The sequence below is a fragment of the Lutra lutra genome, chromosome 9, assembly GCF_902655055.1.
Source record: "Lutra lutra chromosome 9, mLutLut1.2, whole genome shotgun sequence".
NCBI classification, from domain to species: domain Eukaryota; kingdom Metazoa; phylum Chordata; class Mammalia; order Carnivora; family Mustelidae; genus Lutra; species Lutra lutra.
The window spans coordinates 24,773,784-24,801,311 of record NC_062286.1 but is presented as its reverse complement, the minus strand read 5'-3'; the positions used below and the strand labels follow the sequence as shown (position 1 = coordinate 24,801,311).

At 40.8% G+C, this 27,528-nt stretch overlaps 1 protein-coding gene across 1 annotated transcript in view; it reads left to right on the top strand.

Annotated features, from left to right (window-relative positions):
• CAPN13 (calpain 13) overlaps positions 1 to 27,528 on the top strand; it is an 80,355-nt gene that overhangs the window by 6,131 nt on the left and 46,696 nt on the right. Inside the window, exons 2-4 of the mRNA XM_047747148.1 lie at positions 13,205 to 13,437; positions 23,542 to 23,620; positions 24,150 to 24,265. Coding sequence (XP_047603104.1) covers positions 13,240 to 13,437; positions 23,542 to 23,620; positions 24,150 to 24,265 — 393 coding nt within the window. The 5' untranslated portion in view covers positions 13,205 to 13,239. The remainder of the gene's footprint in view (positions 1 to 13,204; positions 13,438 to 23,541; positions 23,621 to 24,149; positions 24,266 to 27,528) is intronic.

Genomic DNA, 27,528 nt, shown 5'->3' with positions numbered 1-27,528 from the left:
CCATTGTTCTGAAAAACACCAGCCAGGAGAGAGCTGCGTGCATCACTCCCGGGCAGGGAACAATTGAACTCGGGCTTCCTGTTTCCTAGCTGATTGAAAACAAAATGCAAACAGCATCGGCCTTTGTTGCTGGGACTTGCTAAGCTCCTCCTGGAGGCACAGACACCCAGCGCAGGCCCTGCACCTGTCACTGTGAAGCCTGTGAGCCGCTGGCCGGTGACAGGTGACAGCGTGGTTTAGTGGCAAAGCTTGGATGTGGAGGAAAAGCGGTGGAGAGAAGCCCAGCAGGTCAAAGTTGAAAGGATCCACCCAATGCAAGGATTCTTCTGCACCCCACCCCCTTTAAGAGCATTCAACCTCAACTTGACCATCGCCACTGAAGAGTGCCCATGGCCATTCAAGCCACCGTCGGATCTTTTCTTTGGCACTATCCAGTGAGGCAACCACTGGCGTGTGTAGATACCCATGCTTAAATGTAAATTAATTAAAATAAGATGAAATTTAAAATTCAGTTCCTTAGTTGCACTCACCGTGTATTTCCAGTGCTCAATAGCCACGTGTGCTAAGCTCTTGGGAACCACTCTGCAGATCAGGAGAGACCCACGGGAAGTCCAGGAGGCAACTGACCAGTGACTGGCATGCCCGTCCCTGGTTACAGGGCACTGGCCCCCGGGGCTCAGGTTCGGGACTAGGGCAGTGGGAGATCCTGACAGGCTGATCATCAAGAGACCTACCACATAGCTTTGCTTATGTCCCATCCAAGCCTTTTATAAGAATCATGCTTGATACCCACCTCGTGCTCTGAGGCTGGTTCATTACCACCTCCAGCCCATTTTATTTGTAGGGAAAGGAGGCTCCGATAGTAAGAGCATCGCTAAAGATCACTCAACCCCAAAGCAGCATCTGATGTCAAGCTTAAGTTTATAGTTTCAAGCTGATTCTCCATGCTCTTGACCACCATCCTATGATGTCTTTTTCTTTTTTTCTTTTTTTTTTTTTTAATTTTTAAAGGGACAAGGCAGAGCCCAGTTTTCTGAACAGGAACATAACCCTGGGAAGTCAGAGAAGCAGCAGGTGGGATCCTGATCATGGGACCAGGATGGTTAAATCCCTGCTTTCTCTGGAGGGCTGGAAATAGGACTTCTGGGCTGGGTCTGACAGTCACTATTAAGTCCGTTGGTCTGTCTTTCTCCCAGGAAACATTTTTAGATTTCCAGTTTCCCAGAAAGTGATCTCTAGGTTCCTTCTATGTTTAGCTGATGGCATTTTTGTGCCACTGAAAAAAAAATCCCCACTTTTTCCCAGCAGATAAAACCACCCACCAGGAAACCTTACTTACACGCAAAGGGCACTGTTCTGGCCAGGTGCCCCGGGCTACCCTAACACCCTGCTTTGGCTACCACTGATGTGCTGCTTGCAACGTAGCCCCGGAACTGAACACTAGTGGACTGGATGTCCAGCAGGGCTCAGGAGCAGCTTTATGAGGGAGTGGGGGAGGCGGCAGGCAGCTACAGTGGTCTGTACAAGAGCACCTTTCTGGAGGGACAGCAGCTCAGAGCGGAGACATCTCACCACGTTGTCCCTTTACAACAGGAAGCCAAGTAAGCCGTACAAAATCTTTTCAAAATGAAACTGAGCCAAGGCAAATCCCACTCACTGTTTACTTGCATGGTTAACTTTTAAATGAGAAGACAGATTCGCAGTTTCCTTGGGTAACTTCCATCCTCTCGGTTTTGAGGTCCTTTAGAATTTTAATTCTGCCATCTGCTTGGATAATTGTTCTTCCTTTATATCATTAAAAATTATGAAAAAGTTAAGAAGTAGCTTCATTTTCATTTCAACGTCTTCATCCAGGATCAAGATAAAAATGTTAAACGGGACAGGACAAGGGCCGTAGTTCTGTGGCTATTACAGCACAGTGATTTTGAGATAATCCAAAATTATTCATCCACAATGTCTGGCTCAGACTCTGAATTCTGTATACTCTTTCTGTACTATATACAACACTAGATTTCTATCATACCATAACATAGGATACAACCTACCCAGTCTTGCAGTCTCATCCTGTTTCGCCATCTTATATATAGAGAATAAAGGTAAATTTTATCAAATACTTTTTTAAAAATCAAGGAATGTTCTATACATATCTCAATACATATGACCACATAGATGTGGGATTCTTCTGTTCCTCTAAAGTCAGAACATTTTTCTGGAAGGGAAAAAAGAAAAAGAGAAGGAAAGTGAAGTAATTGGTTTTGATAAGGCTATATTTGCTTCTGGAAACCCAAGCATTATTTCCTAAGTGTTCAGAGTTCAAAGTGTTTCTTTGCAAGTCCATTTCAGAATCCTACTTCTTAAAAATCTTATTATAGAGCTATAAACGATTTTTAAAGCAATAATTCAGGGAAATGACTGTGTTAATTACAAATAAACTTTTTTAAAAAGAGCATCTCTTTTGAAGTTTAAGTTCCCAAAAGAATTAACATTTGGCTCAATTTATAAAATTTAGACTTCCAAGCAAACAGTCATAACACATTTCTATCTGTATAAAGTAAGGAATATCTGTGTTTATCCGAAGACACTGTCAAGGAAGTCAAAAGGTAAGCCACCAACTAGGAGAAGATATGTGCAACACATAGGACCAACAAAAGATGACTATCCACAGTAAATAAAGAATTCCCACAAATAAGAAAAAGACAACGCAGCAGATAAATGGGCATAAGATATGGATATTCATCTCACACAAGAGGGACAACAAACGACAAGTAAACATATCGAAAGATGCTTAATCTTACCAGTAATCAGGGAAACATAAATTGTGGCTGCAAGGAGTTGGCATTTTACTCCCACCATGTGGGTACAAATAAGATGCTGGCCGATACCAAGTCCTAATGCGGAGATAGAGAGATGGGAACTCTTACATTGCAGGTGAGATTATAAATTGGTACAATGTTGGAAAATAATTTGGCATATTTAGTGAAGTTGAACATATGCATGGACTAAACCCAGAAATTCCACTCAGTGGTCCTACCACCTCACATACACACCAATACCTATAAATGTTTCAATCGTTCCATCTCCCTACCAACACTTAGTATGGTCAGCATTTAAAATTTTAGCCTTTCTAATGGGTGCATGGTGATTATCTCATTGCAGTAACAATTTGCATTTTACTGGTGACTTAACATGTAAAGCATTTTTTCATGTTGGTAATTGCCTGTTTTTGTTTTCCAGTAAAGTGTTCATATCTTTTGACCATTTTTAATGAGTTCTTTTTCTCTTATTGATTTGAAAGAGTTCTTTATGTATTCTGGATACAAGTCATTTCCCTGATCTTTGTGTTACATGTATTTTCTCCTGGTCTATGATTTGCATTTTTGTTTTCTTAATGGTGTCTTTCCTGTTTTGGGTGAAGTCTAATTGATCCCCTTATTTTTTTCCTTGTAAGGCTCATATTTTTGCATTCTGTAAAAGATACATTTTCTTACCCCTAACTTTGCATTTTTTTCCTGTTTTCCTCTATGCAAGTATTTTCTTCTCTTTTCTTCTAAAAGTGTTATAATTTTAAGTTTTATTTTTAGATTTGTGATCATTTTGTCTTGATTTCTGTGTATGGTATGAAGTGAGAGTCCATTTTTTGTTTTGTTTTGTACCTTTTTCCATATGGAATTGATCGGCATTATTTTTTGAAAGGTGTTTCTATCTCCATTGAATCACCTTGGAAAGTTTGTCAAAAATCTATTGACCATTTATGTTGCGGTCCGTTTCTGGATTCTCCACTGTGCACTATTGATCTAATTGTATATCTTTTTACCAATAGAAGTCAGGTTGGCTAGGTCCTCTAACTTTTTCTTTTCTTTTTTTTTTTTTTTTTTTTTTTAAGTAGACTCCACACCCAGAGTGGAGCCCATTGCAGGGCCTGTATCCATGACTCTGAGATCAAGATCTGAGCCAAGATTAGGAGTCAGACATTTAACCAACTGAGGCACCCAGGAGCCCCAACATTTTCTTAAAAAAAAAAAAAATTCTTCAGTTATTCTAGGTCCCTTGTACTTAAGTATAAATTGTAGAATAAGTTTGTCAATTTCTTTAACAACAAAAAGGCATTCTACAATTTTAGGTGCAATGGTATTGAATCTGTAGATACATTTGGAAACAATTGCCATCTTGGTAATACTGAAAATTACAATTAATTTAGATCTTTAGCCTTTCTCAGCAAAGACTTGTAGTTTTTGACGTAGAGAGCATGGATGTTTTTGATTAGACATTTTCCCCCAAGTATTTGTAATAGAATGCTATTGTTTTCCTATTGTTTGCTGCTAGTATATAATATTATAAGTGATTTTCTTATATTAATCTTGTATCTTTCTAGATATAAACTTATAAAATAATTCTAGAATTATTTTCTTATTGAGCTGTCTAGGACCTCCAGTACAATGTTAAATAAAAGTGAAGACACACAAAAAAGTGACAATGGGTGTTCGTGCCATAAATATGATTATAAGTGGGAAAAAATACTTTTCTATCACTAAGAATTATTTTAGCTGTAGATTTTTTTTTTTATAAATGCCTTTCATTAGTTTGGGAATGTTGTTTACTTTTTCTATGTAATTCTCCTTTGACAATTTTTAACCATAAATGTTGAATCTTGTCCAAATAAGTTTAATTATTGGCTTTGTAAAAAATCTTTTTAATATGGTTAATTACACTGATGATTTTTTTCATGTTAAACCAAACTTACATTCCTAAAATAAACCCCACTTAACCTTGATGTTGCTGTTCTTTCTTTTCTTTATTACATTGTTGGATTTGATTTGCTGAAATTTTGTGAAGGATCTTTGCTGTCTCTATTCATGAGGGATAGTGATCCATAAATTTTTTTTCTGTGGTGTGGATTCTTTCATGAGACTTTGTTGTTAATGTTATGTTGAATTGATGAAATAAGTTCAGCAGTGCTTCCCTTCTCCTCCAATTTCTGAAGAAGTTTGTGCAAGACTGGTGCTCTTTTGACCTGGAAAGAATAAGAGACTTTGCCAGTGAAACCCCAAGGGCCTGGGGGTTTCTTTTGGGGAGAGCTTTTACTAACAAATTCAATTCCTTGATTAGATACAGAGTTATTCAGATTTTCTACTGCTTCTTGTGTCAACTTTGTTACATGGTATTTTTCAGGAAATTCATCCATTTCATGTCACAGCAAATTTTTTTTTAATTTTTAAATTTTTTATTTTAATTTTTTTATAAACGTATAATGTATTTTTAGCACCAGGGGTACAGGTCTGTGAATCGCCAGGTTTACACACTTCACAGCACTCACCATAGCACATACCCTCCCCAATGTCCATAACCCCACCACCCTCTCCCAACCCCCTCCCCCCAGCAACCCTCAGTTTGTTTTGTGAGATTAAGAGTCTCTTATGGTTTGTCTCCCTCCTGATCCCATCTACAGCAATTTTTTTTGACATTAGTTTCTTCACAGTAGCCTCTTATGAACACTTTAATATTTATAAGATTTATGGTGATAAACCTTCATTAATGATGATATTGATGATTTGTGTTCACACCCTTTTGTCCTCGACTTAACTCAATTCTGGATTTGTCCATTTTGTTGATCTTCTCAAAGGAGCAGTTTTTGCTTTGCTACTTTACCGTTTTCTCTGTTATGATTGTCTTCTTTTGTCTGTATTATTTACTTCCTCCTACGTGTGTTGGGTTTTCTTATTTCCCATTAGATCATCTTGGACTCAGGAATTATTTAAAAATGTGTTTAATTCTAAGTATTTGGGGATTTCCTAACTATCCTATTAGGAATATTAACTTCTAATCTTTGTTTTGTTGTGGTTAGAGAATATTCTGTGTGATTCAGTCTTTGGAAATAAATGGTTTTATGGCCCTCTGTATTGTCTGTCTGGGTGACTATATCTCATACATCTGAAAAGAATGTATAAGCTGTAGTTTTTAGATATAGCACAGTATATGTACCAATTACATCAAAGTGATTGACAGTATCATTCAGATATTTTACGTTTTCGCTGATTTTTAAAATTTTTGTCTCATTGGCCTGCAAATTGCTGAAACATGTGTGCTAAACTCTCCTACTATAATTGTGGAATTGTTTCTCTCTCACTTTAATTCTGTTAAGTTTTGGTTCACATACTTTTTCTTTTTTTTAGGTGCTTACACAATAATGATTTTGTTTTCTGATAAACTTTTATCAATATTAAATGACCCACTTTGTGCCTGGCAATACTGTTAGCGATGAAGTCTATTTTTTAAAGATTTTATTTATTTATTTGACAGATCATAAGTAGGCAGAGAGGCAGGCAGAGAGAGAGGGCAGGGAAGCAGGCTGAGCAGAGAGCCCCACGTTGGGCTCGATCCCAGGACCCTGAGATCATGACCTGAGCCGAAGGTAGAGGTTTAACCCACTGAGTCACCCAGGTGACCCATGAGGTTTATTTGATCAGTCTATTAATATTCACCCCAGCCTGCTTATGCTTACTGCTTGTATGGCATATTTCTTTTCATCCATTTATTGTCATTATTGTCAAGTTATCTCTGCCTTTATTTAGAGTGTCTCTTATAGACAGCATATAGTTGAGTTTCACTATTTTATCTCCTTTGTAAATCTCTGCCTTTTAATTGAATTTAATGTGTAATTATTGATATAGAGTTATGTCTATTTCTTGTATATTTATCCACTGTTCCCCCTTTATTGACTTCTCTTGATTACGTGAATATGTTTTAGTATCCCATTTTAACTTCTCTATTGTCTTTGGGGCTATATCACTTTTTATTATTTTGTTAGTAGTTGTCTAGGGATTATAATACACATACTCAATCTTCCTAATTCTATTGTACCACTTGATGTAAAATACAGAACAGTTGCAGCCATATAGCTTCCTTTAATTCCCTGCTACTCTTCCTTATGTTATAGCTGTCATATGAATTATATCTGCGTACTTTGAAATCTCTCCAGACAATGTTATAATTTTTGCTTTAAACACACATATGTGTTTTAAAGAATTTAAGAGGGAAAAAACCAGTCTTGTGTATTTCTCATACATTTACTGTATACCATTCCTGCAAATTCAGTTTTCCCTGTTATTCTTGCCCTCCAAATTGAAGAACTTCCTTTATCATTTCTTCTGAAGCATGTCTTTGGATGATGAATTCTGTTAGATTTTGTTCATCTGAAATGTCTTCATTTCACTATTATTCCTGAAATATATTTCCACTGGATACAGAATTCTGGTTTGGCATGTCTTTCTTTCTACAATTTTATTATTTTTAAGGGTTTATTTATTTTAGAGAGAGAGGGAGAGAGAGGATCCTTAAGTAGATTCCCCGCTGAACCCAAAGCTCGATCATGTGCCCTGAGATCATGACCTGAGCTGAAGTCAAGAGTTGGATACCCAACCAACTGAGCCGCCCAGAGGCCCTACTTTCAGCAATTTTAAAGTTTTTCCACTGCTTTCTGTCCTCCATGTCTTCTGGTGACAAATCTGTAGTCCTTCACATCATTATTCCCTTTGATTTCACATGTCATTTTTCTCTAGCTTCTTCAAGATTTTTTTCCTTATCTTTGGTTTTTCAACATCTTGATTATGATGTGTCATGGTTTTCTTGACTTTTCAAGCTTCTTGACTTCATAAATTTGTCACCAAATTTGGGAAGTAATTGGCCATTTCTAAAATACTTTTTCTGCTTTAATGTCTTGATCCTCATCTTCCTTGTTCTGCAACTACATGTAAGTCACACCTTTTAGTATTATATCACGTGTCCACCTATGGCTCTTTTCTTTTCTTTTGGATCCTTTCTTATTCTTTCCTCTTTTTTCACTTATTCTTTCCTCTGTTATCTTCACTCTGCTCTTAGGCCCATCCAGTGAATTTTTGTTTTAAGTTTTGTATTTTGCAACTCTAAAGTTCCCATTTGTTTCTTTTTTATAACTCCCATCTCTCCATTGAGACTATCCTCTCATTCATTTCAAGTGTGTTTCCTTTATTTTATAATAGCTTCCTGAAAAATTTTTTTCAGATAATTTCTACATCTAGATCATTGCAAAGCCGGCACCTGTCAATTGTGTTTTCTCCTGAGAATAGATCGTTGTGTCACAGTTCTTTAATTTTGAGTAGTTTATGATTCTATCCTGGGCAAAGTGAGTGTTACGTAGAATCTGTGTTCTAGTATAATACTCTGGAAAACATTGATTTAAAAAAAAAACAGGAATCATTATGATTAAGTTCAGACTATGCATTCAAGTACACCTTCTGTAAGGTGCTAAGTGCTTAGAAAATTTTCTCAGCATCATGTGGCTAAGAGGCAGAATGAGGACTTGAGTTGGGATCTTCTAAAGCCATTTAACATTGGGGTCTTTCTTTCTTTCTTTCTTTCTTTCTTTCTTTCTTTCTTTCTTTCTTTCTTTCCTTCTTTTCCCTAGAGTCATTTAACTTCTGTGCATCTTTCCCATATGTTAATAAGAATTTTTCATTAAAGGACTTGCTGGTTATATATGTGTGTGAAACCCTGAAAGCAAACTTTTTTTTTTTTTTTTGAGGCCTTCTTGGAAGCTTTTGTGAATCTCCATAAAGACTATTTGAGGTGAAATATTTTCCAAACCATTTGACCTCATAATCTGTTATTTATGGAGGCTTCTGCTCCACAGAACATACTTGAAAATAGCTGATTTGCAGCATTCATCCCACCAACACTTGTAAGAATTTTATAGAATACCTACTACATGCCGGGCCTGGCACTAGGTGCTACCAGACCAAAGATATTATCGTCTAAGTACCCAGGACCTTTCTGGCATTCGGGAGCCCTCATCATCTTTCCATGAATTTCAATAATGTTTACATACTCAGCGCTGTTGGGTCATTTTCATTTGTGTTTACTGACATCCTTTGCCTTCTTCCTGAGGTCCTTATTGATATGCCCCCATTCCTTTTTTTTTTTTAAGGTTTTTATCCACATTTTCATTATTTTTTAATTTTTTTTATTATGTTCGGTTAGCCAGCATATAGTATACATCATAAGTTTTTGTTGTAGTAGTCAATGATTCATTAGTTAACCACTTCTATTTGATTGCACGCTGCCTAAAATATGCACCCAGTGCTAGGGGAGTTATTGGAACAGCCAGGGGTTAGTCATTACTATGGACTGAACTGTGTTCCCCCCACCAAATTAATATTTTGAAGCCCTAATCCCCACTGTGACTCTTTCAGGAGAGAGGCTCAGAAAGGAGGTGATTAAGGTTAAATAAGGTCATAAGGTAAAGTCCAAATCCAGCAACAAGACTGTGGCCTTATAAGGAGAGAGAGATATCTCTCTCCCTCTTCCTCCTTCCCTCTCTCTCTTTCTTTCTCTCTCTCTTCCATGGGAGGACACATCAAAACTGTAAGGCAGAAAGAGAGTCCTCCCCAGAACCTGGCCATGCTGGCCTCCCGATCTTGGACTTTCAGCCCCCAAAACGATGAGGAGATACATGTCTGTTGCCTAAGCCCCCACTCTGTGGTGTTTTGTTGTGGGCTAAACAGTCTAAGACAGTCACCCAGCTCAGCAGAGGACATGAGGAAGGACTGAATCAAACTCACTTTATAGACATTGTGGGGAACAGGACAGGTTTCACAACCAAGTGTATCTCTTGCCTCCTTCTCATCCTAGTTCTGAGGCTTGATGCATCAGCTCACACCATCTCTCACATTAGGGACTTTACATAAGTCCCTTTACAAAACTTTACAAAAGTTACATAAAAAACTTTACAAAAAAACTTCACAAAAAGTTTACATAAACCCTTTTGCCATTTTTTAGCTCCTCTTTTGCCATTTTTCTTGCCAGATTCAAGACATACCCCAGTAGTAAGACAGCTTTATAGCCTAAATATCAGGAAGGTCTTCTCTCTCTCTCTCTCTCTCTCTTTTTAACCTAAGCAGTTGAGTCTTCTCTTGCCTTTGTTTACCTTTCACACTGAAGCAAGATAGAAAAAGAAATAAGCCAAAAAGCCCTCCCTAAAATGACAGACATGAGAGTTGGTTGGCCTTTTCTGCTGCACACAAAAGTTAAATGTCAAGTTCTGTAGACACTTCCTGCCTGAGAAAGTGAGTCTACAGGCTGTTTCCTGGCAAAGCCATAAGCAATTCAAGGGGCAACAGGGTGAACATGGTTGGTGTGAGGTCAGTGTGTGGAGTGGGGAGGCTCCCTCCCCTTCCTGTCTACCTTCTCTTTTCCCCATCAAGATTCTCTTCTCTCTCAGAGCAGTGGACCACCTCCTCCACCAAAAGACACACAGACCTGCCATCTGTCCCCAGAGTCTTTACTTTCCTTCCCAGGCTGTCAGTTAGCGAGTACAGAGCAGTAGCAGAGCTGAGGACATGGATGTGATGTCTCATCCCTGGCCCTCACCCCTGTAGGCCCATCTGAGACTAGCTGTCATTCCTAAGAACAAGCCCTCATCTTAGAAGACGTAGGGCGTTCTGCATAGTCCTTTCATAATCAAAATGATAATATTGCTAATAACCATTACTTAGTGACACTCTCTGTGTACTAGTCACTGTGCTAAGTACTTGACAAGCATGGTTTCATCTGAGTCTAAAAAGAGTTCTACAACATGCACATTATTGTCATCATTTCACAAATGAGGAAAGCGGATATTATATGGGGACTCTTAACTGTCCACTACCCAATGATGAGCAGTGAGGGCCCTACAGATGTCCTGGGAACTGACTCCCAAAGGTAAGTAAAGATCTTTGCAAGATCCTGAAGAAGAGGTCAAGCCAAATTCTTCACACTCACTTGTATATGCAGACTCCCTCTTATATCCCACAATTGTGTTATTAAGAGTAACTACTATTTGGTTTTCCTAAACTAAAATTAGCTCATTGCTGGAATTTATCATACACTCTAATTCAATATCTTACTGAAAGGTAGGTGGCTCGGCAATGCTGTATTGGTTCCACTGTCCTTGAGCATATGTGGAATTGGGAGACCCATAATTTTCACAACTCTCCATTATCAGGTGTCATTGCCTTTTTCTTGAATTGGCAATCAATGTCTATTACTGTTTTTTGCTCTTGAATGATACCTTACTGTTATTTTGGCTTTCTATATAATTTGTTGTGGGCTCTCCTCTTAACCCTATAGTGAGTGGTAAGGTACATTGACATATTTTCACTGTTATTTTCCAAGAGCTAGATTAAAGAAATGCATACAACATATTGGGCTAAACCAAATGAAATGGCCTACATTCAAACATTTTTACTTTAGGCAAAGCCATATGAAATAGACTATATTCAATAATTTTTGACCTAAAAGATGACAGTCTCATATGGTCCAACCTAAAATGAATTATTCAAATTTCAAATTATTCAAATTCAAATATAAATTATTTTTACCTCATTCATTAGACATTTGTGTGTGTGATTCCCTCCAATATGTGTGTACAGTGACACTTTATAGATGATATTCTATGAATCTGTATTATCTAAATAATTCACAACATACTGTTACTATATGTTAACTGTAAAAACATTGCTAAGTCATTTTAAGTTTGCATGTTTTTTGGTATGATCCAAGATCTTGATTGGAAGTTCATATTCTTTCTTCATGAGTTGTTCATTTATGTCCCTCTTTAGTTCTTTGTCATCACCTCATTCCTTTTTCCCAGTGCAGTGGGAATGGATAGGACCTATAGACTTCAGGGTCTTCTGTGCAATAGTCTGAGAAGCTTGACATGTACTACTTTAAGGGCTAAGGAAGCTTTTTAAGTCCAACAGTCAATAAGGATTCAGATGCAAGTCAGCTTCCCTCACAGATGGAGGATGTGATATACATTTTTGTGAATGGCATCAGTTACACACTTATGGCTTCCTGAACAAGAAATCCCAGACTTCCCTGACATCTCTTTAGGGAAATTAGGATGCTGACTTTTATTGAGTGCCCATTGTATGCCAGCCATTCTTCTCATTTAATACCACAACAGACCCTGTGAGGTTGGTACCATTAATCTGTACAGATGGAGAAGTAGGTTCACAGGCTTGAATACTACTCCGTATTATGGACCAGTAGGAAGGTGGTGAGAGCAGAAGGCAAACTTTAAAACTTATTTGTTCACCATACTGCCTTTTCTTTTTCCCATCCCACATCTCCTTCCCCTGCCCCCATATTTGATTCGTCATGGAATCCTATTAGTTCTACCTGTAAAATGACACTAGAATCTGTTTTCCAAAATTTTCAACTACTAATGGTCTAACACTATCTCTACCATGAACACATGTAGCAGCATCCTAATCTTCTCCCTGTCTCAGTCCCTACCTATTCTCTTCATGTGGCCTCTGACTTGCTCCACAATCTTTTACACAAATCTGATCATGACTGACCTCTTCAATGTCCCTGTAGTGCTTGCAGGGCATAAAACATGTCACAGTCCAGCTTTCCAACCTACTTTCCTGGCCATTTCTGCCAACATTGCTTATCCCCAGCTTCTACCTCACTGACCCCTCCAGATTGCCCCCCTCATTCTCTCTAACACCCATGACCTTTCCAATCCAATTCCTGGGCCTCCACGCAGTTGCTACTTAGGGAACCTGGACAGATTTATAATAATTTATACATATACACCCACCACTTCTCCACCTGGCATAGTCTTCTTCCTTCAAGGCCCCCTTCAAATGTCACTGCCTGTGGGAGAGTCATCCCAGACTTTCCCTGGCAGTTCATAGTTCCTCCCCTTTATATCCACAGGACTTTGTACACATTTTTAATTAGACAGTTTCTGCTGAATGATAGCAAATTGTCCATATGTCTTAGCCATCTTTCCCACTTGATGATGAACCCCTTAGGGATAAAGATCATGTCGTATTTATCTTTGGATTGCCAGCATTCAGAAAAGTGCCTGTCACAAGGTCAGCACTCAATAAATGTTCATTAATGTACAAATACCCCCCATAGTCTCTCATGCACATAACAGCATACTGAGCAGCTCTCTGGTACAGCAGATTGAGAATTGGACTGGGAGAAAGAATGCTTGAATTCTAGTCTGGGCTCACCCACCAACTGGCTCTGTCACTGGGGACAGAAGTGTTTTGGGTCTCAGTACTGTCACTTGTAAAAGGGGGTGGGAGACATCTGAGTGCCCTTCCAAGGCTCACATCTCATGATGCAAAGGACTTGAGAGTTTATTCCTAAAAATATCTCTCTCTCTTGCCAGAAGGAAAAGGCCTTACCTGTCTTCTAAGGAGAGTCATGGCACAGAACCAAGAGCCTCTAGCCAAGACCCCTGTCATCAAATTCAATGGCCAGGACTTCACCTCCCTGTGGGATAGTTGCCTAAGCAGAGGCCTACCATTTGAGGATGAGACATTCCCTGCAGAGCCTTCTTCCATAGGTCTGCAGCTGCTCCAGGGAAAAGACCTCTCCAGCCTGAGGTGGATGCGGCCAAAGGTGAGTGAGCCCCTCTGGAACACATTCAGCACCACCGAGCTGCGTCTCATGGTACCTCTCACTGAAAGAAGGATGGGCCTGTGACCTGATTTTCAAGGATGGCCCAAACCAAATGGGAAGGAGAATGAGATTTATCGGGTCCCTCAGCTACAGTATTGTATCCTCAGGGGGACGGAAGGACCCTGTACCAGAAACCAAGACCCCTGCATTCTAACCCATTTCTATCACTGAGCACATCACTGGATTGCATGCCTCATGTTCTCATCTGTAAAATGGGAAACCATGGGTAGGAAGATTGTAATAATTGGTCTCATCTCCATAATTGAGCCCGTCTGTCTCTATCACTCCTTATTCTCTTCCTTATCAATGTCCTTATTTTTTTCTTTTTCCCTGTTGGAACTTAAAGGCAAGATATCACATCCATCACTTGTACAATAGGATAAATTTAAATAATTGCCTCACCTCTCTCATTTAAATTTGTATTTTCAATCTTGCAAAGGCTTGATCACTTATAAAAGATTTCAGATATCAGCTATACAATTAGGGAGATATTTCAGGGCAACATTCAAAACCCCCTCTTCCCCTAGTCCAGCAGATGGCTGCTAACTCAGCTCTGTAGTAAGATGAGCCCTCTGGGTTTTTCTAAACAATATTCATTTCAGGGCATGAATCCCCAAGAAAAATTTCTCAACCCACTTAACATTCTTATAATCTCATCAGGGGCTACTGTTGATGCAAAGGACCCAGGTGAGGACCACTCTGGGGGCCTTAATGCCCAACTCTGCTGTTCTTGCTTCCAAAAGCAGCCAGTAGAATGTAGAACAAGAGAAAATAATATAATGTCCAGTAAGCTAATAATTACAATATCAGCAAGTGCTACAAAGCACTGATTAAATTCCAAGCACTCTACTTTCAGTAAACCCAGGTTAGGTTATACAGAAAGGGCATTTTCTGATGACATACAATAAGACATTGAACTCTGGAGTTGTCAAGTCTTGCCCTAACCTGAGACAGATTTGAGTTTCGGGGAGGGGAGGGTATGTGGGGATCAGGTAGGGCTCAGCATTAAATGGTGGTACATCAGGCTTCCAGGATCTATCTCACCAGAAGAGGCATGAAGTTCCCAGCAACAATTCTCTTCTTCTGGCCTTCCCCTCCTACAGAGAGCTGAACAGAGAACTCTATTTAAAGTTTGGAAGGGTTATATTTTTTCCCTTTGTTATTTTTAGGAGCTGAGATTCTTTTAGAAAGTGTTTTTTTTTTTCCCCCAAGGTGCTGAGTAATAGATGTGAGATCATATTTATAGTGTTAAAGAATTTATAACATTTCTATGTTGAAATGGAAGGGTTTCAGAGGAAGAGTTGGGAGTTTCTTATTATCTGATTCTAGCAGCATCTCAAATTTTGTATTTTGGGGGCAAGGAGAAATTGAGGCAAACGTAAGTGAGTTGACTTCCTGAGAATCCTGCCAGGGACCTGAAACAGGGGCATACAGAGGCAGCTATGTCTTACTTCCATTCTTCTTCTCAGCTGAAAGCTGAGACAAATGCCTTCCTGTCCCTCATCACAACATTTACATTTCTATTTCCCTGAGTTTTCCATGTGTCTTCTCTTGCTTTTTATCTTTTGTTCTTTCTCCGTTACATTAAGAAGAACACAGATTTAGACAGGTGATGCAACTTGCATAAGATGGCAGTTAGTGAGGGAAGGACCTGGGATTTAAATTAAGATTCTTCATTCCAGGGGCACCTGGGTGGCTCAGTGGGTTAAAGCCTCTGCCTTCAGCTCAGGTCATGATCCCAGAGTTCTGGGATCGAGCCCCACATCGGGCTTTTTGCTCGGCAGGGAGCCTGCTTCCTCCTCTCTCTCTCTCTCTGCCTGTCTCTCTGCCTACTTGTGATCTCTGTCTGTCAAATAAATACATAAAATCTTTTAAAAAAAAATTCTTCATTCCACATGGTGCACTTTTCTTCACAGGGGATTGTGTGCCCAATAGGACTCTGTTAGGATCTGCATGAATGAATAAGTGTGTGAATGGATGAAGGAATGACTCTATCTACAGGTCCTTGACGTGGGTTTCAAGCTCCATATGTGCAATTGAGAATCCGTAGGTTGACTTGTTTAACAAGTAGGATGATAGACGAGAAGGCCAGTGAACTCACCCTTTCAAGATGGTGACATCCTCAACTGCCAAAACTTATAGTTGTTCCTGGAAGGAGCCTTGGAAGAAGAGCCATGGCCAGTGTGGCTCAATCCTAGTTGTAAAAGCCAGTACTTACACACTGCTGACTATATGGTAGGCCTGGCTTTAGGGGACTTGACTCATTGAACCCTCACAGTGATGTTATAAGGAGGTACAATTATTAACCCCATTTTATGGATGTGAAATAGAAACAGACTTAAGTGACGTGCCCAAAGTGGTATAGCTGGGATTTGAACCCTGGGCTCTGTCTCCAAGACTTGTCCTTCTATCACCACACTCTCCTGTTTTCCATCAGGTCTCATCATAAGCTCATGTTATGTTCTGGGCTCCTGTGTGCCACAAATATTTTGTGCATCAGTAGACTCCTCGCTTGTCTGGTAACCAAGAATCAATGTCCATGTCATGTCCTACTTTCCATTTTTTAGGTGAAAAAGAATGTGGGTAAAAATGAAATGTTGTATGTGCACCTCACATGATTATTTTAAGGAATGAAGACAATACTCAGAAGAGTGTCTAGCACATTGTAAACACTTAACAAACACTAGCTATTGTTACTACAAATAATTTGGGAAGGATGGCATAGGGAAGCAGCCTCGGGAACTGTCCTTTTGGCTCTCTTGGGTTTTCACACTACAGTCAGCTTCAGCCCTCAAATAGTTTCAACAAACACTTTAAGGGGAGAAATGTAGGTCAGATGAAACCATTTGAGAGCCTAGGGGAGCCTGGCAGGGAGTGTGGAGAATGACTTTCTTCTCGTGTTCTGCTAACTCTCACTACTTTCAGAAGGTTGCCTCCCAATCTAGAGTTTGCCCAGTCACTGTCCAGAGGTCTGCCTGGCACTCCTTCAAGTTCAACAATGTAATGACTGAGATGGTACCAAGGCTTCTGAGGCCATCTTCACATCCTTCGCTTTTCCAGACAATGGGGACCTTCCATCCGCTAGGCAATTGTTAAGCCATCATGGATATCATTGAAATTGAGTACTCACTTGGGCTTGGTAGATTCACTAATAGCCCAACAGTCAGGGGCATAAAACTAGACTCAGTTTTTTATGCCTTGTACAAAAAAAGTTGTTTGATGTCCCATAATGTTCTCTCCCTCTCTTTTTCTCTCTGTCTCTGACTCTGTCCTTCCTTCCATCCTTCCCTCCCTCCAAGAGTCAACCTAATCCATTTTGCTGCTGGAATTTTGAAATAGAAGTTCCTTCATATCCTGCTTCATTCAGCTTCTCTTTAAGAAATTTCCAACCCACCCCTCACACTGTCTCCACTGGCAGGCGATCAGGTTCTGGAACAGCCTGTGACCCTGCGCTGAGCCAATGGCACTGATAAGACCCAACTCCTCATCAGCCTCAGCACTGCCTGTAACCCCCCGTGTCAGCAAGAGACAATGCTGAGAATTAGACTTGTACATGGGGTATCTATTTGTTAATTTCCCTGAATGAAAGTTGACGTTAGAGTGACTTCCTTTTAGAATTTTAATTTCATAAATAATAACAAATCCCATTTATCAAGTATACACATGCATTAAGTATTGATCTAAGCACCTTACATATGACATTTCATTTAATTACTGTCATAGTAGTGTAAGGTAGCTAATATTATTATCCTTATTCAATAGATGATCACTGTCCAGTAGAACTTCCATGATGGCGGAATCTTTCGATGCCATTCAATACAGTAACCACTAGTTATATGTAGCTATTGGCTACTTAGAATGTGGCTAGTGTAACTAAGGGATTGAAGATTAAATTGAATTTAAAGTAGTCACATATGACTTGTGGCTACCATATTGGACAGCACAGAATTATAGATAAAGATCTTCACAGCAGAGTCACCAACACATATCAGACTGAGAGGCTGCAGTTTCATTTTTGCCCCCATTCTTTTATGACAAACATTTCACTTCTCAACTGAAGAAGGATCTATGGGCCCAAAACACATTCTCTGATGGGTGCTAAGAGCTCCAAACCCAACCCCATTGTGGATTCTGGCTCATGGCCACCCCAGAATGAAGTATCGCCTACCCAGGTAACAACTTTTCATCTTTTAAGTAGCCAGAGTGGAGTTTCTAAAAGGATCATTCACTAGAAATGATTGACCTTGGGACCAAAATGAGTTCTTCAGAAAAGGAAGAGATTAACAAAATGGGCATATGAGTGTAGTTACAAAGGCAGCAGGTAACCAAAAGTGACAAAGTGATCATGCCCGAACCAAATGTCATTGAGCCAAAGAACTTTGACACCAATAAAACAAAACTCTCTAGCAAAAGTAGAAAGGGAGTAATACTGCCCAGCCTGAATTCTGGCCACCCTCTGAAAGACACATTTAGCCTGTTTCTGAATGCCAAGATGATAAACCTGGTGTTCCCTCATCCAGAAGGCAGCACACCCTCTGGGACCATGCATTAGCAGCCTCTGATGAATGTAAGAATCGCTCCAAAGTATACCAAAGGAGGTTGTGTTGGAAAAGACATGTCCAGAAGCGATCACAGGAGACTGCCTGGTCTGGTACCACCTAAGAGAGTATTTTCTAAGATTCTAGGCATTCTTGCCTTACATGTGCTTCTGATATACCTGATATAACACAGACTGCCCCAAAAAGTTTGCCTTGAGAAAGAACTTCTCAATGCAGAAGTTGCTAAGATTACTTGTATGACTGTTTCTGGTGGCTTCTGTATTAATCAAGGTTCTCCAAAGGAAATAGTAATAATAAGATTTGTGCGTGTGTGTGTGTGTGTGTGTGTGTGTATCCATCTACTATATAAGAAATACCTAGACTTAGCCCATAGATGTTTTTACTGTGAGGAACTGACCCACGTGGTTATGGGGGCTGAGAATTCCCACAGGTCTGCCTTGCGCAACCTGGAGAGCCAGTCAAGCCAGAGGTATAGTTTAGTCTGACTGGGGGCTGATGGTGTCATTCCCAGTCCAAGAGCAGGAGAAGACTAATGTCCCATCTTGCAGTCAGGCAGAGAAGGGGCAAATGCTCCCTTCCTCTCCCTTTCATTTTATTGGGGTCCTCAGCGAATTGGGCGGTGCTCATGGGCACTGGGGATCACAACCTGCTTTCCTTAATTCTGATTCAAATAAATGCTAATCTCATCTGGAAACACAGACACACTTAGAAACTATGTTTAGCTGAGTATCTGGGTACCCCATGATCCAGTCAGGTCATAAAAGTAACCATCGTGACTGCTTTCCATACAAGTGATGTCTCAGAGCCCCCAAAGAGCCCATCTCACAGAATTGGAAAACCCTGACAGGGAGAAGCCCTGTCTGCTGGTGAGGAAGAGCTAGGCACTGTGGAGCCCCATTGCCTGCTTCACAGCCCATTCCTGTGGCTTCTGGAACAAAGTGCTCAGCTTCCCTGAACCTGTCCCCCGCCCTTGGTGGGGCCTCTGAGTCCTTGGTGTTGCTGTATACGACCTGAACCCAACCCCCGCCGACCCACTGAATCCTGGCTGTGGGAGGCAGCACCCAGCAGTCCGCCTGTCTGTGAAGGTCCCAGGAGACTGAGTCACGCTCAGGGTGGACACTGCTTCTTGCCGATCTTGTCACACTTCACTGCCCTGGTGTGTTCGTCCCCCCTGGTGACACCCACAGAGCACGGCCATCTCTCTCTCTATTTTTTTAGGTTTGAATTTAAATTCCAGCTAGTTAACCTGATGTGATATTAGCTTTGGGTGTACGATTTAATGACTCAACACTTCTAGACCACATCCTGTGGCGGTCCTCACAGCAGGTGCCCTCCTGCATCACCATTACCTGCTTCACCCATCGCTCCATCCCCTCCCCCGGTGACTATCCGTTTGTTCTCGATAGTTAAGAGTCTGTTTCTTGGTTCGCCTTTCTCTCTCTCTCTCTCTTTTTTTTTCCTCCCCTTTTTTCCCTCTGACTTATTTTGCTTAGCATAATATTCTCCAGCTCCATCCCTGTTTCTGCAGATGGCAGGATTTCATTCTTTTTGATGGCTGAGTAATATTGTGAGATATATACATCTCTCTCACATCTCTATCCTTTCATCTTTACCTATTCTCTCAGCAAGTCAGCCCAGAGATGAAAATGCTTCTGGGTATAATTTCCATCTCTTTCTACTTCTCTTTTTTTAAGATTTTATTTATTTATTTGACAGAGAAAGAGAGATCACAAGTAGGCAGAGAGGCAGGCAGAGAGAGAAAGGAGGAAACAGGCTCCCCACTGAGCAGAAAGCCCAATGCAGGGCTCGATCCCAGGACCCTGAGACCATGACCTGAGCTGAAGGCAGAGGCTTAACCCACTGAGCCACCAAGGTGCCCCCCTACTTTTCTTTTTATTTTTTTTTTAGGATTTTAGTTATTTATTTGATAGAGAGAGAGAGTGAGCAAGAGAGGGAATATAAGCAGGGGGAGAGGGAGAGGGAGAAGCAGGCTTCCCACTGAGCAGGGAGCTCGATGTGGGGCTCAATCACAGGATCCTGAGATCATAACCTGAGCCAAAGGCAGACACTTAACTAACTGAGCCACCCACGTGCCCCCTTACTTCTCTTTAAAAAAAAAAAAAAAAAAAAAAAAGGTTGTATTCATTTGAGAGAGAAAAAGAGAGCATGAGCAGGGGACAGGGCAGAGGGAGAGAGACAAATAGACCCCTCACTGAGCAGGGAGCCTGATGAGGGGCTCCATACAAGCTCCCGAGATCACGACCTGAGCCAAAGTCAGATGCTCAACCCACTGAGCCACCTCGAGTCTCCATTTTGCACACTGAGCTCTTGTTAGATCACCCAACACCCCTCTAAAGCCCAGGCTGGGGAAGAAACAGTTCCCTCAGAGGACAAGAGACACAAATGAAGATCTTGTGCCCAACTTTGATGCAGACGATTCCAGGGTTTGCCCCTAGACTTGCTATTGAATATTGATTTGCAATAATTGCCACTTCATTTTCACAGCATTAGGAGGTCTTTTTGCCCCTGATTAGTTACACTTTTTTAATTTAACTTTTTATCATTTTACTGAGTCAGAGAAAGTTGTGCATTTCTTAGAAGGATATAAATTATTTCTCCTTTAGCCCGTGTAAATGCTACTTTATTTTAATATATATCCTGAGGGCACCTGGGTGGCTCAGTGGGTTAAGCCGCTGCCTTCGGCTCAGGTCATGATCTCAGGGTCCTGGGATCGAGGCCCGCGTCGGGCTCTCTGCTCAGCGGGGAGCCTGCTTCCTCCTCTCTCTCTCTCTGCCTGCCTCTCCATCTACTTGTGATCTCTCTCTGTCAAATAAATAAATAAAATCTTAAAAAAAAAAAAAAAAAAATATATATATATATATATATATATATATATATATATCCTGATATGAAACCATCCTGGTATCCTAAATCAGTAGTGTGTGTGTGTAGGTGTGTTGTGCTTTCGCTGTCTCGGGCTATGCTGGCTTCTTAAAATAAATGGTGGCAATTACTTCCTTTTTGCCTTCTTTCTTATATTGAAGATTTAAGTGACATAGGAATTGTCTATTCCCTGAGAGTTTGAGAGAATTCTGTAGGAAATCATGCACCTTTAGAAGCCTTTACAGAGCTGTTAGGGGTATATTCTTTATCATCTGGAAATATCATCACAAGATTATTGATTATTTTTTCAGTTTATTTACGAACTTGACTCATTTTTGATCGTGTTCCTTTTAGTCAGAAAATCATCATTATTTTTAAATTCATTCATATAGAATTTTACATCATGCTTTTATATTGCTAAAACCTCATTTGTATTTCTAATTTTAGTAGGGTTTCTTTACCATCTTTGCCAAAGGTGGAGTCTATGTAAACCTTCTCCCCCAAATGGAATGAGTTATTTGCTTTCTTAATCTTGCTGTTTTTCTATATTAGAATTTGCTAATTGTCTCTTTTATCATTTTTTTCTGCCTATATTTGAGTCCCTTTTCATCTTTCTAACATCTATGAATTGACTGTTTAATTCATGTTTTTATTCTATCACGTTTAATAATGAATGCATTTGCGGCTCTGGGTTTGCCTCTGAGTATGGCCTTTTTAATTTTGCAAATATTACAGAAGAAGGGAATCAATATTTATTGACCGTGTACCTTGTCTGATGTTCTGCTAAGTATTCACATCCTTCCTCATTTGTAAAATAGAAAGACTCCTGCTTTGCAAGGCTAATGGGAGACGGTGGGTGTATAAAGCCCCTGGACCCCAGCAAGGCAACCAGTGCCTCGATCGCTTTACCCCTCACGTCTCCATTTTGCACATGAGGAAACTGAGTCTCAGCAAAGTCAAGGGAGTTGTTCAAGGTCACTCAGGGAGAATGAGCGGCAGGATGCCACACCAGGTCTGTGTGAATGCCTCTCAGCACACCCATTCCCCCTCTGCAGTCGCTGCCGGGAAACCAGGAGCAAATAGCAGAGGAGAGAAGGGACTGTGGGCAGGTCAGGAAAGCTGAGCAAAGCTGTCTTTGCTCCCAGTCCCAAGCCCAGTGGCCTCTGCTCTCTCTAATTCCCACCAGTGGAGAACCTTAAGCATCTGCTCCCTGACAGCAAACCCCAGAGAGACCTTCACTTCCTTTTTGCAGGAGAAAGGGTGGGGACAGCTAGTAGAAGTGCCCCAAATTGTTTGAAACTGGACAAGTTGCTCCCTCTCTGGCCTTGCAGTAGTGTGCCCCGCTCACTACTTGGGGGAGTCCCCGCGTCTGCCCAGGCATGGGTATTCTTCGGAGGAGGGCTTGGAGCCCAGATGTAGGTACCTGGTGAGCACCTAGGCATCTCCACCTGGGGAGGGTCTGGGCATGCGTGCGTCTCTCCTGGCTCCCCCAAGAAGCCAGCTCTTTGTACAGAAGGCAGTGGGAGCATGTTTAGGGTGGGGCAAGCTGGGCTGAGGAGTTTCCAGACACGCACACCTTTGTTTGCCTTTTGGCGTCCCCACCAGGAAACCGGCAGTTTAAAAAGGGCTGGCAGGTGTCTCAAGGCACAGGGCTCTGCACATTCATGGCTGTTGAGGAAATAAATCCATTTCCACTTTGTGGCCCTGTTCTCTGGGGACTTATTTGTCAATGTGAGAAGAAATGATACAGGAACAATTACCAGAGTATGCAAATACAAATTTATGCAGTGGAAATGCAAGAAGAGCCCCAGGCACAGAGAGGGCGCTGAAGGTAATCCTGCAGACTTCCAGTAGGGGAAAGCTGGGGAGTGCCTGGGGACCCTGGGCCCAAGCGAGCCCCTTCAGGAGCTCTCACAGTCCTTGTGTCTGCTGAGAGTTCCCGCAGATTCTCCCCAGACATGGTAGCCCTGCAGATCCCTCTGGCAAACCCCTTTCTATGGCTGCCAGGGGCTCCGAGTGTCAGAATTCAGGACACGACCAGGCGTGGTGTAACAGCATCCAAGACAAGGGATCCGGGCTCTTCCAGAATCAGTCTCTGAGTTCGCCAGAGAGTAGGCGAGGGTATGAGTAACACGTCTTGTATCTATCCTGTAGAGCACCTGGATCCCAGAAAGCCTATACTGACTTCCGAGAGGGGGCATTCCACAAGGAAAGCTTTATTATGCTTATAAAAGTGTCCTGTAATAAATATATCTCTTTGGGGGGGGGCTATTTATAACCTGTTACTAAAACACTGCTTGTTGGAACCGGGAGGGCTATTTGATGTAAGGACCCCGAGTCCTTATTTACGTTCATCTCCTCATGCATTTTGCTTATGCATGTCTTGCCTGTCTAGTCAGTTACATACGCCACCCCTTTGACACCTGCCTTCCTGATAGCAATCAAACCAGAAGAATGAGGGGAACTTTCCTAACTCAGATTTTAGGCACCTATTTAAGAATTAACCTCTACCCCTCAAAGACAAAGTGAGTGATGTCTTAGGTACCACCTGGAGACACAGAGGAATGAATGATGCTCATGGCTTTTCTCCCTCTTGCCTAAGGATATATTAAACGGGAAATCAGAGCCTTACTTCATCCTGGAAGGTGCAAGCAGATTTGACATCCAACAAGGAGAAGCTGGTAAGGACTCAGCATCTTTTCTCCAGGTAGGGAAAGACAAAGCGTGGTGCCCACCCAGACCCCAGAGTTCTACCCCAGCTTCTGAGGAGGCAAGATCATCATCCTTGGTGCTGCTGTGGATGGACTGTTCACTCTGGCAACAACATTTCCTAGAACTTCAGCTCTGGGCATCTCTGGCAAAATGAGAATCAGAGGCAGGTTGGCCCACCAGCCCTGCAGAAGCCTGGCTGAGTCTCTCTTCACTTCCCTCATCATCGTCATTACCATCCCTCGAACCCCCTTTACCTTCATTCCAGCCATGCCAACCCCCATCATCCCCACACCACTAACCCCCATCACCACCAGCTCCTTCTCTATCTTGTTTGGAACTGGCCCTAGTGAGACCTTCCCCAGTTCTGACCACTCGGATAGGGAAAAAAAAAAAAAAAAAGCATTATTCAGAAGGAGGCATATGGAGACCTGTGAAATGTGTGGGGTGGGGCTTCGAGATGTGTTCAGTAGAACTCTCATGGCTTACATTCCCTTGCAGGAGATTGCTGGTTCCTGGCAGCGCTGGGCTCCTTGACTCTGAACCAGCAGCATCTGCAGAAGATCCTGATGGACCAAAGCTTTTCACACCAGTATGCAGGGATCTTCCGTTTCCGGGTATGTGCACTGCTGGGACACTCCTTGCGTGGATGGGTTCTCTGAAAGCACAGGGAGGCGAGCATCTTAAACACCCTTGTGGTCTGCTAGCTTAAGATGGAAGAGTCACCTATGTGTTAATTACTTGTCTCTCTCTATTAAAGGACTTGAGCTCAACATCTGGCAGCACATAGGAAGCATGAGAGGAAAAATAAATGTTTTCATGTAAATAAAAAGAAATGGCAGAAACAATTAGCAAAAAAAAAAAATCATTAATCAAGAACCCTGTACATCATTGAGCCTTTGTCTCTGTTGGTCCCTGTGCCATATTTTGCTATTTGGATTACAGGAGCTTTAGAATCAGATGCAACATCTGGTAGAATAAGTTTTCCTTCATTATTCTTTCCTCAAAAATATCTTGGTAATTCTTGCACATTTATTTTTCCATGAGAATATTAAAATCATTGTGTCTAATTAAAAAGAGATGCCACTGTGATGCAGAGTGGAGCAGCATTAAATTTATGTATTAATTTGGAAGCATCACATTTTTATTATTTTAATTATTCCTTCCCAGAAATGTGGTCTATCTTTCTATCTATTCAGAATCTCAATAAAATGTTTTTAAGCCCTTGAATAAAATGTTATAGTTATGTTTCCATATTGGTGTGACAGCCTTCTCATTAAATATATACCCAAATATTTTACAATTTTGTAACTAGTATGAATGAGATTTTCCCCCTTCATTTCTAACTAGATGTTGCTGACAAGAGGAAAGCTACTCCTTATTATATATTAAATTATATCTAACCACCTTACCAAGTTTCTTGATTAGTTTCATTTTTTGTGTGTGTTTTTTTAATTAACTGATATTCTCTGCAAGTAAAGATAATTGTCTCTATTTTTAATATTTCTAGAACTCTTTTTGCTCTGTTGTATTAATTAAAGGGTCACAATCTTAAATAAGAATGACAAGAGCAAAGTCCTATGTTCTCCTGATTTTAGTGATGTACTCTCCTGCTGTGCCATTTTTTTTGATGCACTGTGGGATTCAATTTGATAAAATTTTTATTAGAATTTTTGCATCAATATCATATATAGAATTGTTTTCTAGTTATTTTGACTATGTTGGAGTTATGTTGGCTTTTTACACTGTGTCCATTGACTTTTACATACCTTGATCTGAAATAATTTGAACAATTGGTTGTTAATCATTGCTTATCTATTCTTTCAAAGTAAAACAGACAATAGTTAAATCATCTGGAACTACCTGTATTAATTGTAAGATAATATACTTTTGGTTTTGGTTAAGTTTTGGTTGTAGAGTTTTAGATTATTTAAATTATGATCAGAATATATTCATAAAACATTTGGGGGATTTATTAAGGTTTTATTTATGTCAATTCTACAACAGTTTTTGCAAATGCTTCATGGACATATGAGAATATCTGGTGGGCAAAAGTTTTACATGTGGACTCAAGCTTTCCAATTTGCAGACTGTTGTTTCTGCAATTAACTTTTTTTTTTTTATCTTGGCTTATTTTTTTTTGTCTGCTTGATTTAATCAAGTCCTAAAAGAGGTGAATTGAAGTTCTTCCCCAAAGCTATACCTTGGAGGGTTCCTCTTATGTTTTTGGATGTTTAGGCTTTAAACTTTTCCTGTTCTATTCTGTGATGCTTAAAGGTTTATGTTCTTAATATCTTGTGGTTGGAATAAAGTTCACACGCTATCCCTCTTTTTTGTATTTAATGTATTGGGCTTTGAATTCCTTTTTATCTGATATCCGCATTGCTACTTCAGCTTCCTGTCATTTATGTTTTCCTGTTACATCATTGTTCGTCCTCAGTTTCACTGTCACCATGTTTCTTATACAAAGCATATTTAAACCTCACTGCCCACCATCGTTGCTTTCACCCTTCATTCCCTCTTAAGATTTTTGTTCTAATTTCATCCTCGTTAAGTAAGTAGTTCCTTGAATGATTTCTTCCAGTCACTTTTTTTTTGTTTGTTTGCTCTTACTTATGAATAATATGCCAGTTGGGTTTGGGATTCTTGGATCCCATTCCCTTTCCTCAAATATCTGTAAACTATTCCTTTGTCTCCTACTTCCAATGTTGCAAAAGAAAAATCCAGTGCTAATCTACGCTCTTGGCTTTGTTTGCAACATGCTTTTTCAAACTGTGAGTTTAGGAGAGGTACTCTGTCTCCTTGGTGTTCAGAAATTTCTCTGGAATTTGTCTCCATACCTGCCTTTTTTAAATTAATCTTGTCTGGAATTCAGTGAGCCCTCTCATTCTGAAGACCTACCTCCTTTTCCTGCTCAACTAAACATCCCTTCATTATCTCTGGGTGTCCTCCTTTATTTTGATCTCTCTTCCTGAAGTTCAACTATTTGCTTACTAGAGCTCCTAACAAGTTCCCGGGGGATGCTGATCCTGGTGGTCCAAGGAACTGAACAAGAAGTAAGCTAGAAGATACAAGGTTTACTATCTGAGCTTACTTCAGCCTGCAAGTATTGGTAGTAACACATGGTTAGGAGAAACTGAGGCCCAGACAGAACTCTCTCTGCCCTTCTGAATGGTAAGAAATTTCCACAGTTCTCCAGAAAAAGCTGAGGTGTTGACTTCTATACATCCGTTCTCATCACTCTGAGCTTGGGCTCTACACTCTGGAAAGAATCCAATGCCCCCCCAAAAGATAAAAATAAAAATTAAAATTAAATTAACTTAAAAAAAAAAAAAGAATCCAATGCCCAGGCAGCATGGCTGCTTTGCCCAAAACACTTCTGGCGTCCCTCAGACATGTGGGTGCTGACAAAATGGCACCAGCATGCCTCTTTGAGGGTCCAGACACTATTCATATGCCAGCCCTCCTCACCTAATGGGGTGAACCAGGAATGCACATCGGTGGCCTCATTCTCGACCCATTCTGGGAACAAGATCTTTTTTTTTTTTTTTAAAGATTTTATTTATTTATTTGACAGACAGAGATCACATGCAGGCAGAGAGAGAGAGAGAGAGAGAGAGAGAGGAGAAAGCAGGCTCTCCACTGAGCAGAGAGCCCGATGAGGGGCTCGATCCCAGGACCCTGAGATCATGACCTGAGCCGAAGGCAGAGGCTTTAACCCACTGAGCCACCCAGGTGCCCCTGGGAACAAGATCTTATCTGGTGCTCCCTTTGTATAAGGATAGCAAGTTTGGTCAGCATTACTCATGTGGGAATACTGGGATGGAGGGGACTTCTCATTGAAAACCAACCAGAGGAGCTCATTCAAGTCAGAACTCAC